The sequence below is a fragment of the Dacryopinax primogenitus genome, assembly GCF_000292625.1.
Source record: "Dacryopinax primogenitus strain DJM-731 SS1 chromosome Unknown DACRYscaffold_2, whole genome shotgun sequence".
Classification (NCBI taxonomy): Eukaryota; Fungi; Basidiomycota; class Dacrymycetes; order Dacrymycetales; family Dacrymycetaceae; genus Dacryopinax; species Dacryopinax primogenitus.
The window spans coordinates 380,677-396,485 of NW_024467199.1; the positions used below are offsets into that span (position 1 = coordinate 380,677).

A 15,809-nucleotide genomic window follows, 5' to 3' on the forward strand; every position below is an offset into this window, starting at 1 on the left:
CAGTGGGAGATCTTGGTGCGGCGCCAACGGAATTTTTCTACAACCCGTCGGAGGCAATTTTTTGGGGAGGCACGTCGTCGCGTGTGTTCCCCTTTGTGTATTCATCAGCAGCGCTCATGTGTAAAACCGCCAGCTCTACTCAGTCTGACTCAATAATCGATGTCAAGCATGACGGCAGGACTCCCGCGGATAGATGTTTAGGTGCAACACACTGGGACTCATCGATTTCGGCGATTGCCGAGAGACGTTTGGTTGAAGTGGAGGCACAGCCTCTGCGGAACGATTGCTTTAAACTGTACATCTCACTTGCTTGAAAGTGGTCAATTACGCACTCAAACTATGAAAGGCACTGAGCAGTCGTTGGTGTTGTGTACTGTTATGAGATAATCGTCCGGACAGTCCTTGAAAATGCTCCTCATATCGAAGCCCAATAGGGAAAAGAGAAATCGTCACAATCCTCCACTAAGCGTCTCCCTTCTCGAGCAGTCCTCGATTAGAGTAAGGATCGTCGTAAGCTGGTGCAGGGGTCTTCGCCGCGTAGGTGTAGCCCATATCGAAGCGTTTTTCTGAATATGGCGAGGCATATGCGGAGTGTCCAGGGTTCGGGCTAGGGCCATGGCCTGGTGCGGGTGCCGAGAGGTTTTGATACTTCGATTTGGCATTTCTGCGACGACAGCAGATGCAGCATCCAATGATCAAGAGAACGACGAGAATCACAGCACCGACAGCTGCGGGGATGACGATATACAGATGCGACTTGATCCAGTCCAGGGTGCTGTTAACTGTCTGTGACGAAGCCGGAGTGGTGGACAAGTCGAGCGAGGCCTGAGCAAGACCGCCAGAAGCAGAGCTACCACTCCGCACTTGATGGAACTCGTTGGCCGCAGTGGTGGGATCGGTGATGCTCAGCAGCTGCACGTACGGCTCGTATTGCTGGTCCATATTGGAGTCGATCCAGTCGCCGTAGTTAAACAAGCTGTAGACGTTACGAACTGTGAGGCTCGTAAGCGAAGAAGATGTACCATACATTTATTATACGTACGGAACGCCATGCCCAAAATCATATCCGCCTGTCCGTCGAGGGCTTGGGCGGCATCATTCGTAATAGCCTGGAAAGCACCGACGCATGTGCCTTGCGGAAGATCTGAGAAAACGATATTGCCTTGGAAATTGAGGTCGAGCGGGTGAATCGGATATGTTTTTCCGGCGAAGACAAACGCGGCGTTGACCTCCGTGGTGCATGGCAACGTCCACCAGACACCTCCGTCACTCAAGGTTTGCTGTTTGGCACCAGAAACACCGCCATAGATGGCAGTCGCAATCGCAGCAGGAACTTGAGGGAATGTATAGCCCGTATCGAAGATTGTGACCATCTTGCCTGCGGGTACACCTGGTACGGATGACTTGGGAAGGGATATAGCCTGGCCATTGTTGCCAATTGCACTATCAAGAACAACTGAGAAATGCTGTTCCAACATGTTTGACGATTGGACGACGGGAAGAACAGGTATGTTCATAACTTGCTTGTATTGGGTGAGAACCTCAGCTACCGCATCGTCAGCCGATACGTCCTGCTGCTGTTTGGACTGCACGCACAGATGGTAAAGACTCCCTGTCCAACGTTACTCGAGCTGGGATCCTCGTTTCGCGACATATAGATAGCGATACAATTGGCGGTGTTGGAGGACGCCTGGAAAATACGGTCCAAGAGGGAATCGCCAGCATTGTGAGGTAGTTGACCAGCCTTGATGTAGGGCTGGGCGGTATTCCAGTTGATAGAGGCGTAAGACGGTCCCAGTCCGAGAAGGCCGTCATCAGCACTGCTCTGTTGGGTAGGGACGTGATCTATGCCCACTATCAGCACGATTGACCCGAGGCTTGGAGGCTACTCACTGAATATTTGATCTTTTACCAAATAGCCTCCGAATTCAACATCAACAAATGACATCACGCCTGATCGAATTGTGAGCATGTTGTTCAAATCGAGAATAAAGGATGTACCCACCATCAAGCTCGCCGACCGCAAACCTGACGGGGATTTGTACATTTTGATCATTTGCTCCGGGGACATTCCCTTCAATGTTCAAATCGGAACTGTCGAGGAAGATTAGGCCACTGCGTTGAGCGATGCAAGTGTTCATACCTTCCAGTATCGAGAGACACGACAAAAGTCTCCCCTCCAATAGTAAGGTCCGAGACGTAACTGATATCATGCTGGTCGCCAAGAGTCAAGATGCCCGTTTGGGTGCTTCTGCGACGCTCGGGCTTTGGTCCGCGCTTAAATTGTGCGGTCACCGGCAATAAGACCGCCTGGGTGTCGCCGAGAAAGGCAAGCGTACACGCGACAGCAGTGAGAAGAGAAGAAACCATCTTGCATGGGGTGGTGGTCAATAAACTTGGGAGTATGGTTCAGCAAGTGCACGACGCCTCTTAAGTAGTATTTAGCAGTGGAGTAGTGGGAGCGCCTCATGTGTGGCCCCGCTCAACGCGGCCTACAGGTTGTCAGAAGAAATTCCGCCTAGTCGGTGAGAAAGGCTCAGACTCAGGGCACGGTTGCTCAGGGTGCAGCGCCTCATTTCCGAATCAGGGTGGATCCCATCCGATCGTGACTGAAAGAGAAAGTAAGGCTGAGCACAGGAAGTACGAGATAACAAGGCGGTCCTCAGTGTTCGTGACCCACTGAGCAACGTGCGAGGCAACCCCCATCAAGCAACCCCCATCAAGCAAGTCATTGCCTCCGGAATTCCGCCGCAGGAAACCCCAGATTCAGCGATGCCAAGCATAGGGACTGGACCCTGGACGAAAAACACCTTTTCCGCACATCCCACCCTGCGCTTGTGGACGACATGCACCGCAACATAAGAGATTGAGCTGGAACGACATCTTAGGGTAAAAATTATCAGTGTTATTCGCACATCCAGATATCATACAGTACAGCTTTAATTTGCGTTCCATCAACCAACCTTCCGAGAATAGACGCTCGTGAGACCCTGTCATGGCACGACGCGCGGATTCCTTCCTCATGGCACGTGAGGTGGCGCCTGCAAAGCGTTGTTGTCCGCGCCGGCAGGTATCGGAGGGGCAGGTACAGCCGGAATATTCGCTTGCGGGGGGCGAGAGTTCTCGCATATGTGCTGGGTAAACAAATGAGCTCATTATTGGAGGGAACATGATGAATAACACAGACATTCAGCTTCCCAGCATGAGCGTGATTGTGACCCTGTGTTCGACATTCGATCCCGTACCAACAATCAGGTCTTGCCATGATTGCAGCTGAAGAATATTCAGATGAGAATGGTTATGAAATTGTTGAGCCTACCATCCAGGTTTGCAGACGGTCGTTCCTTCATCCACCACCCCAGAAGCTCGTCCCTCAAAATGTCATTTCTGCATATGTTACAGAAATGAGCCTTTTCGCCCCAGCAACGTTTGGCGACTACTTTTGCCTGCTCGGACGATTCTGCATCGGTCAATATGGAGTCCAGCTTTGCTTTGCATATCGTGGAAAAAAGTATCGGCGCAGTAAGGGCAGCCGTCGTAGCATGACCTTCCAGGACCTGGAGCTCGTACTGGTTCATGGACATGGGTCGATTCGGCATATTGCGCCAACAATTACCGATGCTCCACCATGCCAAGAAGCCTGCTTGCGGAAAATCGCAATCTGCATGGACACACTCAGGGACATTCATGCAAGAGAAAAGGACAGCACGTACTGTCTCGCGGCTCAAGGTCCGCAAATATTCCTCCCGGGCAACCTTGAGGATCGTACTGCCGACATGACCATTTCCCACACTTTGCACATTGGTCTTTCTCGGGCTGACGATACTTTGGAATATACCGATGACAGGTGATGCATTCTGCGTGTGCGTCTGCACCGGGTCTGAGATCATTCAGCATCGTTTGTCTGTGCGGCGGGCGATACATACTTTCCCCTTGCGAGTGCCTCCAAAATCAACACTATGTATTGTCCCCTTTCCGGTGGAACTGTGGCTGTTGGCCCCCTCAGCTCCTGAGCTTCGTCTTTCTCCTCTTGAGTTGGCTCGGGAATGGGATCAGGGCAGACGTGACCAAAGTTATTCCCGGGTTCGCAGCAGAAACAAGGCCACACAAGCCGGCCCACATCGGGGTTGTCAAGCTCCCCCTCTTCCTCCTCTGCCTCTTCGTCGTCCTCAAAGTCATCCATTATATCACCATTTCGGCCTCGCGGTCGAAGCTCAGCTGGCGTGGCTCCCTGTGACGGGGGGACGGCATCCGGATCAAGTTCACGACGCTTATTTGGGCGTGTGGCGAGGTACTTCTCTAGGATAGCGCGCAGCTGGAACGAACGTTTCGCAAACTTGGCTGGGGAAGCGCACACTGGACAGGTATCGTGACTAGCATTGTGTTAGCGCAGGGCAAGCGTAGTAAAGGGAGAAATACCTCTTCCACCATTCCTCCAGACACTCGTAGTCAACCGAATGCAGACAGGGTATAATGGAGTACGGATTCTCAAGTATATCCATGCATACACCTTCGTACCCGTAATCAATACCATATCGTGGGTACACATGAAGAGACCTACCACATGTCATCTCTTCGTCCAATTCACCAACGTTGTCGCCGTTGTCGGACTCTGCAGCGTCCGGGTCGCGTTTTCGCTTTCCTGGTGAGTCCATGAGAATATCGTGGGATTCATCGACGGCGAGAGTATCGGCCATGATCGGTATGTACAGGACAAAGAAGAGCAAGCAGTCATGATATATAGACACCCGTGGCCGCCGCCTCAAGGCCCTGACTGGTTCGTGACTGTTGAACAGGCGCTTCGGGGAACAGCCACTTGCAGGCACAGCACTTGTTATGTGTCACCATCATGAGAGATCAAGGCATGACTCTTACTGCAACTGTATCCCAACACACCGCAGCTCGTCCCGTTGGCTTATGTTCAAGAAACCTAATTTGAAGCGACGCTCTGTGTCATCTTGGAGATCGCTGTAATTCCATCAACTTGAATGGCTTTCTTGACTAATGCACTTCTGCCACATTTGCCCTCCCTTTCCCGGCGAAAACCTGCGGCAAACCCCGTTCATAAACCCTTGCCTCCTGAGATATTAGAAGATATTTTTCTACGATCCAAATCAGTGCATGAGGTCGCCCCTGGCATTCAGTGCACCTTACTCGTGCGGAGGCTCAACAGCAACTCATCCTCTATGCCCTTGTATCCAGACTATGGGCAGTGGTTGCCTTGCCTCTGGTGGTTCAATCATGGAACACTTCTACTGGAAATCCACAAAAACAAGGCACTCCCCCTCAGCGATATACCGATTCCGTTCTTTCAATCTCAGTTGAAGACCCGCCATATGAGCGACTTGAACTAGAAGGGCAAATTTTTCAACTCGCAACCGCTTGCTTGAACACCTGCCCGCGCGTTCAGCAGTTAACGTTGTGCGTCCGTATTTGGCGAAACGAACAAGACCTGGATCAAGTCATCCATGCCATGGCACAGGCGACACGATTACGAAGCTTCACGTTTCGAACAATTCCGAGCGAGCGGGATACACTTGAACTCAACTACCTTCATCTTGCAAGACTGGCTGAAGCAGCGTCCAACCTTCAGTCAATCACTGTGGTCAACCTCTCCATGAAAAGTCAACTCCCAGACGACGCACAGTTCCCTGAGATGGGGCAACTCAAATCCTTGATACTTCACGACGTAGATTTCGGCGATGCGGTACTGAAAACAATCCTACGAAGTACCCCGAAACTCGAGGAGCTGCAGGTCGGGTTCATCCTGTTCGGCAGTTATACCGATACTGGTTTCGCCGAAGCACTATCCTACGTTTCTAATACACTAGTCTCACTCAGGATACAACGGGTCGGGCGAAGGTCCCACGTGGAAGGCTACGAACTAGAAACATTATTGCCCAAATTCACGAGGCTCCGGTCTTTTACCTATTTGCAGAAGCAATGGGACAGCCCAATGTTCTATGGACCGAGCTAAAAGGGTCTCGGCGTGTTCAGTGCCTTACTTTCACCGTTGCGACAATTCAGGATCGCCTCTTTTTTGAGTGGATTGGACGAGAAATGGCTCAGTACCGCGTTGGAGGCGTTGCCCAAGTCAGAGGGAAAGTGGTATATTTCGTTTGCAGTCCCGATTCTAGAACCCCTGAGACCCATGGGATCGCATCTACCGTCGTCTGCTGTTGAGCTGGCAGAGCGATGCTCAAAAGCAGGATTTAGGGCAGAAATCACCCGCAGGAGGGAGTCTTTTGTGTTGGACTTGTACGAGAAGTGACCCACAGGGCAATATAGTACATTTGAGCCCTTGTTCATAATAATTAATGTGAGAGCCCTCAAAAGTAAAGGTAGTATCCCATTAACACCATATTGACGTAAGCGCCGGGAAACCTTGAGATCAGGCCATACTGTTTTTGCATTCAACGGGCGGAGGTGACTGATCATGAAAGCCCAGTGCTAGCGCTAATGTGGGCACGTCAGCTGTGCATTCCCGAGCACCGCATCTTGCCCGAAACAGCAACAAGGGCGCTGCGCGCCTGATCCACACCACCTCTATACGACTGACGACCACACCTGCTTTCACCGTTGATTTTTATTTCTTCTGTCATTCCTTGAACAGTGACTATGGCATACAACGACCCGTACGCTGCACCCAATCAGGGGTATAACATGAACTACGTTGGCCAACCGCAGTACCCGCCGCAAGCCTCAAACCAGCCGAACTACAATGACGCTCAGGAGTTCAACCCGTACGAGCACCAGCCACGCTTCCCAACATACGACCAGCAGCCATATACAGATAATCCAGGCGGGCAGGCAGGATATACTGATTATAGCCGGCCTCCCTATGATCGAGAGAAGAAGTTCGCTGAGGCGAGGATGAGTGTAGGGCCACCACCCAAGTGAGTGGATATCGACGGCCGCAGATGTTCGCTTACATTTCCAACAGAGATACGGGGATGCTCAGGATATGGAGACAGCATGGGAGAGGAAAGCAGTGGACTAGAGTGTGTCAATCATTAATTTGGAAAAGTCCTCTACTGACACAATGATCAGGGAGGTGGCCTACGTTCATGCTGCCGCTTCTTTGGCTGTTTCCTTCTTTCCTTCATTTTCATCCTTCTCGCTGTTATTCTCAGTCTTGCTGTGTTCATCCGCCCTCCCGATGTTCAGTTCAACGGCGTGTCTACTCCTGCCAACGGACAGACGTTCCAGCAGATCAGCGCCTCTAGCTTCGCTGTCAACCTCGACTTGAACATCGCCGTACGCAACCCGAACTTCTTTGGTGTCGATTTCAACAGCATAACTGCGAAGATATTTTTCCCTGGATTCACTCCCCAGCTGGGAGGTGGAAATCTCACCAACGTGCAGTTCGGGAGCAATACTGCAACCACATTGGCGTTCCCTATCACGCTGAACTATTCGACGACTGCGGACCCAAGTTTGACCCTCCTGACCGGTATCGCTAGTAGCTGTGGCTACAACGGTGCACAACAGAGCAACATCAATGTCGACTTCTCCATCACTGTGAGTGTATTGTAGCTTCTGAGTGCTGCCGCAGGTGTTGATTGTCAAATAGCTTGCCCTGAAGATTTTGTTCGCACAAATCTCACCAACGATCTCCTCCTCGATAGGGTTTGCATGCCCTCTTACACAGTCGGAAGTCCAAGTGAGCCTTTTTTGTTCTCTTTTCCCACCTAGCATCGCTAATGCATTGTCTAAAGGGTGTAATAGGCCAAATCCTCGGTGGTGGGATTTGAAAGGCTATCCGAATAAGCTATCACAGAAGAGGAGGACGGCTGGAAACACAAACGCTGAAGAGGATAATGGAAAGCGAACGGGACGGACGGAGTGTCATAAGAACATTTCACATGATGAGGGACATGGGCTCTACCATACTTTTCTACGGACTTGTATAGTTGTACACATCTACGCTAGATCATCTGTCGGACTCGTTCTAAGCATTTGTCGAAATATGATAGCGCATCTCAGCAGCCGCGCCGAACAAAGACCGCCCCAGATTGCGGGATTTCAGATAGTTGACCGAAAGAAGATATATGAAGGCGTTATTGTGGGAGATGTGAGTCAGCCAGGTCATGTCATCAGGGCCTTCGAATGCGGGTAGCCTAACGCCCTTTTGATCAAGCGACCATCACCGACTGACCGCTTTTTTTCTTCTTCGTTGTGTGCGTCTCATGGCATGGAAAGCTGGACGTTCGACCTGCGACCTAAGGTCGCAGCAGACAAGAAGTCGGGTAACAGAAAGAGCGATGGAAACAAATCGGTAGAAAGCAGGAATGCGCTCGATGTTGGCTCCAGAGGAGTCGCCGCGCTAAGACGCTCTCAGGATGGTCGACTGCAATGGAAGTTTGCAGCTGAACCTGCAGCTCAAGGTATGGCCTATCACAACATATTTTGCTCCTCTCATGTTTGTTTAGAAGAGCGGTGGTCAACCGACACTGCATCTGTGGTCAAAGTCTTTCCATCTACGGCTCCACCGGTCTCGACTGCCCCTGGACTTACTGCTCACACTACAGCAGACGATGCAGTAAGCAAGACTACCTCATTCGCTTTTGTAACCCCTGATTTAGTATTTATAGCTCCAATTCATGTATTCGCACTATCCAGACGTCATGGGCTTCCCGACGGACCTGCTCGAGAATGCGATCACAGCAGACCGAAAGGTCCTTTTGAGAAGTCCATTCGATGTGTACCGTGGTAACCGAATGGCCGCTTCTACGACCACGGGGAAGTCCGTAGGATATGGGTATCTAGCGTGGGCGATGGGATACAACATGCAGTCGTTGAGTACGAAGTCTGTCTTTTTCACTATCGCCTATCTCATCCTGGTCATAGACGTTACGTCCATACTACACGAAGAAGAGTCAAACGATCTGACAATGATGCCGCACGCTACCCCAGTCAAAACTATGGACACTCCGATTCAGCAGGTCGCATTCAAAGACACTACCGAAGATGCGGGGAACAACAATCTGCTTGGAGTGAGAACCATTTCTGGTACTCACATCTTCCAAGTCAATATTCGAGGGGAGAGGCCAAATGATGTAGTAGTCGAGAGCTTGGGGGAGCTAACGTCAGTGCACACGAGTGGGCGCCGACATGTCGACGTCGCCATTGCTCCATCTCCCGACTTGAATGTCGTGGTGGTAGACGATGGAGGAACCGTACACCGTTGGTCCACGGAACAGTTGGCTGCATAGTGAGTGATCCTTCCACGTGTCACCCATCTCGGTCCTGACATGAAGCAGTCCGCAGACTGTGGAGGGCAGTTTAGTGCAAGACCGATTCCATAAAGTTGCTATCCTTTCAAATCCAGAGCAGATTGTGCTTGCGGGATGTAAACGCCTACAGCACCTTGATTTCCGGGTATGCTGGTCAACAAGTTCTACATATCGTGAAACTAATATCCTTCCAGGCACCCTTGTTTACATCCTTCTATGATATCCCGGAAGATGAGAGTGACATGATCACAAATATTGAAGTCATGCATAACCCAGAACTCATCTGTGTGACCTCAACCAACACAATTTCTTGGTTAGACACGCGCTTCACTGGGCGGCCTCTTTTGACTTGGAAACATCGTCGTGCTTGGGATCGCGGCCTCATCACGCAGACTATTGGCAACAGTTCTGGTGTGTCGTAGCGAGGTCCATTGATAACAATTGCTGATCTTAGACAGAGCGGTTGGTGTTTCTGTGGTCGCGGTCTCATTCGCTTATAACGGTTTATGACCTGCTCCTATCTCAAGGAATGATTGAGACGAAAACGAATCCTTATGTCATCCCATCCAGTGTAACTCAGGAAGACTGCGCCGGATTTGCTGTTCTACCTGCCACCGGGCAGCGTTCGGGACTTATGTTTGACATGTCCGAGCGAGGCAGCATACATACCCGAACTCTGGGATCTCCCAGCGCCCAATCAACTCATGGGGCCGTAAGTGTTCACTGGTTGGATGACGTGCAGGAGCTGGACGAAGACGCCTTAAAGCTCGCGGAAGACTTAGGGCCCTTCGCTGAACGGTCAAACATAATCGTGGACTTACGCGAAGTTTACGAGACCGCATTATGTAGACCGGCTCAATTACCACTTGCGAAGGACGCATTGCAAGAAGTTGCGCAGGTCTTGCAGAAAATGCCCACTGTTGTTCAGAGACACGACGTCCCATTCGAGCACGTTCTGACGGAGTATGTCAATCATCTTCACGTTCTTCCTTATCACTAACTTTCCTCCGAAGTTTCGACCTAGCGTTTCTGTCTGTAGATCACCATCCTTCTCGCAGACGGTCGGACTTCCTCACGGAAAGTTCCCTCTCACGCGTTCCAGCGCCAGCGGAGTTCCTCTTGGACAAAGTAAAGGACATGAGCTTGTCCCAGTCAGCTACATGGTCATGTTCGCATGCTGCGTTTATTAGGCAGACCAACAACGATGTTGCTGAACAGATCGATCCTATTACCTACCTTTTGAAGGACTCGGTCATCAAGCAACCTCCCCTAATACCTCCCGCTAGAGAATCTGCAGCCGCCAGCATGTTAGCCCTTGATCTTGGCCTTTCCGACACCGTCTACTTCAGCGAGGTTCTTCAGTCCCCACAGTCCTCAAGGCGAGAATATCAAGATCTTGAGAGTGCGACTATGGCCTTGTCGCTCGAGAATCCAACATTGCCTGCACCAGTGTTCGGCCACCTACGACCCCGCGAAAGGCCGAGCGTTGATGATTTGCAAACGCCACGTTCTCGACTGGACGAACCTTTTGCTTTGCACACGAACTCAATTAAAGCGAGTCTGGGAGCAAGTCTTCTCTTAAGCGAGTGGTTGCCAGGCTCTGTGCCAGAAGATTACGAATACGTCGACCCTTACGGCGTAGCGGAGCATGAACCGCGCCAGCCTCGTACCCCACGACAGGGCGATCGTTTTGATCATCCGGGTATTGGAGGAGCCTCCGTCTCTCAAGCCGGACCGGGTGGCCCCCCTGCCATTGTCGCAGTACCAAGCTCGCAGTCACTTGTCATTCCAAATGTTCAGAGTGGAGCAATATCCAGCACGCAGCCTTTCCATTCTCGCAGGGCTTTCCCTAGCTCTCCTCCTCCTGCTCCTTTCTCTCAGCTCGGATATCCACGTCTCGCTGCAGCGCTGCCGCCATCATCCCAAGACTTGTGGCCGAGTACACAGCAAGTACGTGGTCCATTTGGTGAGCGCCCAGAGGCGAGACTAGCGAGGAAGAAAGCGGCAAAGAAAAGGATGGCCGGATTTTGACCCATGGCGACATTCTGTATTGCTCCATGAAGGCTTTGTCTGCCGTGGATAATGGAACATCTTTATGTTGATCGAGTCCACCATCTCCCTAAAACGGGAAGCTGACTCATTGTTCCATGACAAATCTACGATGTTTGGGCGTTGACTTTTCAAGATGTGTCTCAAGTATCCTGCAAATCGTATGTACTATAATCTACATTCTAATACCAGCGATAGTCGTCCCACGAATACCGCAGTGTCGCAAGGCCTTTGGTTTCCATTCTGTGCTCTAGCCTCTGTCAGCCTCACAGGTAAGATCTGTTATGAGATGGCCACGCGGTTTCCCTAGTGGACACAATACGGACCACCAAAATGTTGATCATGGAAGGACTCAATCCGGCTGTTGATACGCTACGAACGCTTGTCCTCCTCTTCTCCCTCCAGATGGCAATACACCACAACTGGCAAACCGTTACCACTCTGTAGTGAATGATCTCTTTCTGGACGATTCCGTTTTCCTTGCTACAGCAACATATTCTCAAACGATATGGACCTTTGGGCACTGGAGGGCGCACTAAGAGTCGTATCTATCCTTCTGGTTTCCGTTTACCAAGATTCCGCCATACTTCGCCTCCACGTCAATGCTGTTAGTATGAAACGGGCCGGATCGACTTTCGTCGGCGGCACCAATCTGTTCTTCCATGAGCACCCAGACAGCAGGCAAGGACGAACGCAAAGCGGGCCAATTGAGGAACATTTCGACATCTTTGCTCAATGTTTTGCTCTGAGAAGCGAACACGCTCTCATGGGAAGGAAGCACCAATCTTCCTAGGCCTTACTCACGCGAGTTCGCCCAGAACGGAGCTGAAATTTAATGAGACGGGCACCGGCACATGTGTCATGGACTGGTCTCTCCGTATGCGGAGCCCGGGATGGATCCACTATAACAGTTTCTTTGCCTTGCCCAAAGGCTCGGATATGAAGATCTTGCCTGATATTGTTGATCGAGACAAACTGAGGCCCGTTACAGCCAAGGTCTTCTCACTGAACCAGCGATTGAAGCGATTGCGTTTGCCGAGACAAAACATTGCGGGTAAGGTGGTGGTCCGTATTGAAGGTTGAAGGTACTATGGTATAATCCGAATAAACGTGTGAAGGATTTCCGCAACTATTTTCCACTCGTTTGGGTGCCTTGATTTTACATCCTCGCTGTTTGACGTTCTGCGGTAATTATCATACCTTCTGATGTGAACTTCACCTGACGGTTTCGACTCGGCTGTGGGAGAATTCCTGGGCGAGAATGGACCGGGAGAGTTGAAGTATTGTACAGTCTACAACTCCGCATTCTCGCCGAATATTGGTACTGTATCGTTCCTGTTTGCGATTCCCGAGTTACAACTCGGTCCAGACTGCGTGACGGTCAGTGTAGACTGCGGACACACCACCTGAAGAGCTTTTGCCGGAGTAAGGTGCATCGACCTGATGCGTCCGTTAGGCTTCAACGATGACACATCACGATAGGGATATCAGTTCGAACCAGAATCGATCTTCGTGGGAAGGGTCTTACGGATTGCATAGCCTTAAACCACTGCTTTCATGGACCGAGAGCGTCGGGGGAACTCCGGCATGACAACCCCCAAGCATCGTGGATGCCGGCTTGCTAACTTCGATGTTCCCATGGAATCCAAGAACCAAAATGTCCGTCTTGGGTCCTATAAATACCGGGACGCGATATCCCTAGATCTTCATTCAACAATTCCTCACTAAACTACTACCGATACCACATACTCATACACGACATGTCGACTCAAACGATGAAAGCAGTCATGCAGACCGCCTACGGCGAGTCCTCCAAAGTGCTCCAAGTCACTTCCGTCCCACTTCCGACAATGAACGAGAACTCGGATGATCTCCTGGTTCGCGTCAAGGCGGTCAGCATCAACCCTCTCGACTCTGTGATCCTTAAGGGAGAGCTACGTGTGGCGTGGACGGACACAATGCCTTTTGCTGTCGGCTCGGATGTCAGTGGAGTAGTCGTAAAGGCTGGAAAGGCTGCCGCGTTCAAGGAGGGCGATGAAGTGTATGGCTTCCTGCAGATGAGGCACCGTGGTACGTTTGCCGTTCTCGGATAATCTAGGTTTCCAAGCTTGACGCGACTTTGCAGGGTCATTGGCAGAGTACTGCGTCATACCCGCGAGCACCTGTGCTCACAAGCCTAAAAACCTGACTCACGAAGAAGCAGCATGCTTACCCATGGTTGGCTGCACGGCGATGCAAGTGTTCGAGTGTCATTCTGGGCCGAAGGATACCGCATTTATTCCTGGTGGTCTCGGAGGGGTAGGGAGCATGGCACTCCAGCTCGCGAAACCCTGGGCTGGCTTCAAGAAGACTATCACGACTGTTTCTACTTCGAAAGTAGCCGCACTCAAAGAACATATCAAGGATGTTGACGAAGTGATGGACTACAAGACTGTTGACCCTGAAACTGTCATTCCCGCCCACTCCTGCGACTTCGCCCTTGATCAATTCGGCAAGCCTTGCTCCTATATCCGCTACCTCAAGAAGGGCACCGGCAATGACAAGCCCAGCGTTGTCTCTATCATGACTCCTCCCAATGCTGAGAAGGCACAGAAAGGGTGGGAAACCCGGCTCGGGCTGGGGATGACAGCCGTGCTGACAGTGATGGACTGGCGGACGCGCTTCACCATCCCCGGGTGGGTGCATTACGACAGCATCTCTGCTGTGCCTAGTGGAAAGGACATGGAGGTCCTGAGGAAACTGGCGGAGGAAGGCAAGGTCAGGCCTATTGTTGACAAAGTGTTCGAGTTGGATCAGACGATCGAGGCATTTGCCCTGGCTGAGAGCAAGCCGGCCGGAAAGGTGGTTATTCGGGTATTGCAATGAGCGATGGATTGATTTCTCCGTTTATGTTACTGGTCATTGTGATCAATAGAACTGCTTATTCTAATGTATGATCTTGAAGTTGTAATGAACATATCCCCTTTGTCGTTCCCCGTGCGTATGACTCCTCACACCTCTGCTCATTACGTAAGCAGAATTGCATGACGCGGGAGTCACGCGATAGACTTGCCTCCTCAGCTCACCCGCAGATGACGCAGAACGCCCGTCTTGACCTCTTTCAGCAAGAAAAGGAGAAACAAGGATTCTGGCTCGAACGAAAGGAATTGGCGATTGAGCATCCCCTTTCACCCGAGATAACTATCACTGGGGTACGAGACGAGCAGCTGGACGATGTTTGCGAGCCCGCGTCTCAACCCGGCATTGCAAGCCCTTCAGAGCCGCACCCACTTTACAAACCATCGACTTGCGTAATGCTTAAGCTTATTCGAGGCTTGCACGTCGGACCGAATTGCTGGTCGCAGGTTTGGCTCACCCAGCGGCGCCCACTGCGCGAAAGCGAAGGAGCAGACTGCGTCGCAAAGTTCGTTCAAGAAGGCTTATTCCCGAAACCAGACTCTTTCTGCGAAGGACCAGAAATATGCCGAGCAACTGGACTTTACAGAAGAGAGGCACAGGCCTACGCTAGAATGGAGAGTATACAGGGGAAGATAATCCCTAAGTCATACGGGTTCTATACAGTAAAACATTCATGTTTCCCTTTCGACTCGTCATTCACTTCTTATACAGTTTACCCTTCCAGGTAATCAAATGGTTCAAGGGCATGTGATGGAATATATAGACGGAACACCCCTTGTGCACGACTACAAGAGCATGCGCGATGGCACCTGGGAACTACCGGTCGCCCGTGAGGAGCGACGTCGCAGTGTGAGTGTTGTCGCGTCCGATGGTAGCCATTCATTGATTTGATGTCATAGATGATTAGCCTTGTAGATGCTGTCTATGCCATTTACGCGCTTGGCGTCAATCATGGCGATCTCAGACCGAGCAACGTTTTGCAGCTTCGGACTGATCCAGTGCGCTACGTTATCATCGACTTTGGTCGTGCCAGCCTCATCGACGTTGGTCGTGGCCGCATCCGCGATCAGCTGTCTTATGGCCAGAGAGAGGACCGCATGGGGCTGTGGGAATGCCTCTGTGAGATCGAGGAGGCCGAGTTTGTCCTAGAGTGGATGAAGGAGTGCATGACGTCTGAAGCGCCTTTGACTGGTCTATTTCAGAAGAAGGAATTTCTGGAATATAATGCACCAAGAGCGCGCGGAATTGAGTATAGATATCGCGAGAGTGCCAAGCATTATGCTATTTGATCGCAATTTTTCCGATCGTGCACAAATTAGCACCTTCGGCGGTTGTCGCCCCGCTCGTTCCCCCCATGTCCCATGTTTGCGCTCGCTTGTCTGGAGCGCACAAGGCCACACGAAGGCGGACCCGAAAAAGCAGGATATAATACGAGTTACACAGCAATGTTTGATACCTAAGCAAAATGTGTACTGTGTGGCTATGATCGCGCCGATTCCTCTCTGGAAACTTGAACACTTTCAAGCTCCGCCAACCTGTGATTGGTTACGTTGACCACTCATGGGGGATCGCCACTTCCACGAAAAACATGGGCGGCCAAGTATCTCCGTGAAGGTGGGGGATAGG

The 15,809-nt window shown here is 51.2% G+C and overlaps 6 protein-coding genes across 6 annotated transcripts; 5 read left to right on the forward strand and 1 right to left on the reverse strand.

Annotated features, from left to right (window-relative positions):
• Positions 1 to 321: 321 nt before the first annotated feature.
• Positions 322 to 4,625, reverse strand: DACRYDRAFT_19844 (acid protease). The gene is made up of 14 exons (XM_040771681.1): positions 4,562 to 4,625; positions 4,420 to 4,510; positions 3,927 to 4,373; positions 3,714 to 3,880; positions 3,320 to 3,661; positions 3,188 to 3,273; positions 2,936 to 3,134; positions 2,543 to 2,883; positions 2,144 to 2,492; positions 2,006 to 2,094; positions 1,894 to 1,953; positions 1,597 to 1,845; positions 1,043 to 1,546; positions 322 to 992 (listed from the first exon to the last, which is right to left on the reverse strand). Exons 9-14 carry the CDS (start codon positions 2,368 to 2,370, stop codon positions 463 to 465), a joined length of 1,659 nt encoding a protein of 552 aa, XP_040632185.1. The 5' UTR covers positions 2,371 to 2,492; positions 2,543 to 2,883; positions 2,936 to 3,134; positions 3,188 to 3,273; positions 3,320 to 3,661; positions 3,714 to 3,880; positions 3,927 to 4,373; positions 4,420 to 4,510; positions 4,562 to 4,625; the 3' UTR covers positions 322 to 462.
• Positions 4,626 to 5,473: 848 nt separating this feature from the next.
• On the forward strand, positions 5,474 to 5,977 carry DACRYDRAFT_103786 (uncharacterized protein; the record flags this gene model as incomplete). The annotated part of the gene is made up of 1 exon (XM_040767816.1): positions 5,474 to 5,977. One exon carries the CDS (start codon positions 5,474 to 5,476, stop codon positions 5,975 to 5,977), a length of 504 nt encoding a protein of 167 aa, XP_040632186.1.
• Positions 5,978 to 6,551: 574 nt separating this feature from the next.
• On the forward strand, positions 6,552 to 7,918 carry DACRYDRAFT_19845 (uncharacterized protein). Its single transcript, XM_040771682.1, has 5 exons — positions 6,552 to 6,896; positions 6,944 to 7,001; positions 7,051 to 7,521; positions 7,574 to 7,663; positions 7,719 to 7,918. Exons 1-5 carry the CDS (start codon positions 6,619 to 6,621, stop codon positions 7,752 to 7,754), a joined length of 933 nt encoding a protein of 310 aa, XP_040632187.1. The 5' UTR covers positions 6,552 to 6,618; the 3' UTR covers positions 7,755 to 7,918.
• A 276-nt stretch (positions 7,919 to 8,194) lies between these two features.
• Positions 8,195 to 11,267, forward strand: DACRYDRAFT_103788 (uncharacterized protein; the record flags this gene model as incomplete). Its single annotated transcript, XM_040767817.1, has 7 exons — positions 8,195 to 8,387; positions 8,433 to 8,542; positions 8,595 to 9,214; positions 9,264 to 9,381; positions 9,431 to 9,647; positions 9,695 to 10,199; positions 10,250 to 11,267. The coding sequence occupies 7 exons, from the start codon at positions 8,195 to 8,197 to the stop codon at positions 11,265 to 11,267; spliced, it is 2,781 nt and encodes a 926-aa protein (XP_040632188.1).
• Positions 11,268 to 13,007: 1,740 nt separating this feature from the next.
• On the forward strand, positions 13,008 to 14,201 carry DACRYDRAFT_19848 (GroES-like protein). Its single transcript, XM_040771683.1, has 2 exons — positions 13,008 to 13,355; positions 13,411 to 14,201. The coding sequence occupies exons 1-2, from the start codon at positions 13,046 to 13,048 to the stop codon at positions 14,148 to 14,150; spliced, it is 1,050 nt and encodes a 349-aa protein (XP_040632189.1). The 5' UTR covers positions 13,008 to 13,045; the 3' UTR covers positions 14,151 to 14,201.
• A 155-nt stretch (positions 14,202 to 14,356) lies between these two features.
• On the forward strand, positions 14,357 to 15,479 carry DACRYDRAFT_113457 (uncharacterized protein; the record flags this gene model as incomplete). Its single annotated transcript, XM_040769632.1, has 3 exons — positions 14,357 to 14,845; positions 14,895 to 15,032; positions 15,083 to 15,479. The coding sequence occupies 3 exons, from the start codon at positions 14,357 to 14,359 to the stop codon at positions 15,470 to 15,472; spliced, it is 1,017 nt and encodes a 338-aa protein (XP_040632190.1). The 3' UTR covers positions 15,473 to 15,479.
• Positions 15,480 to 15,809: the final 330 nt, after the last annotated feature.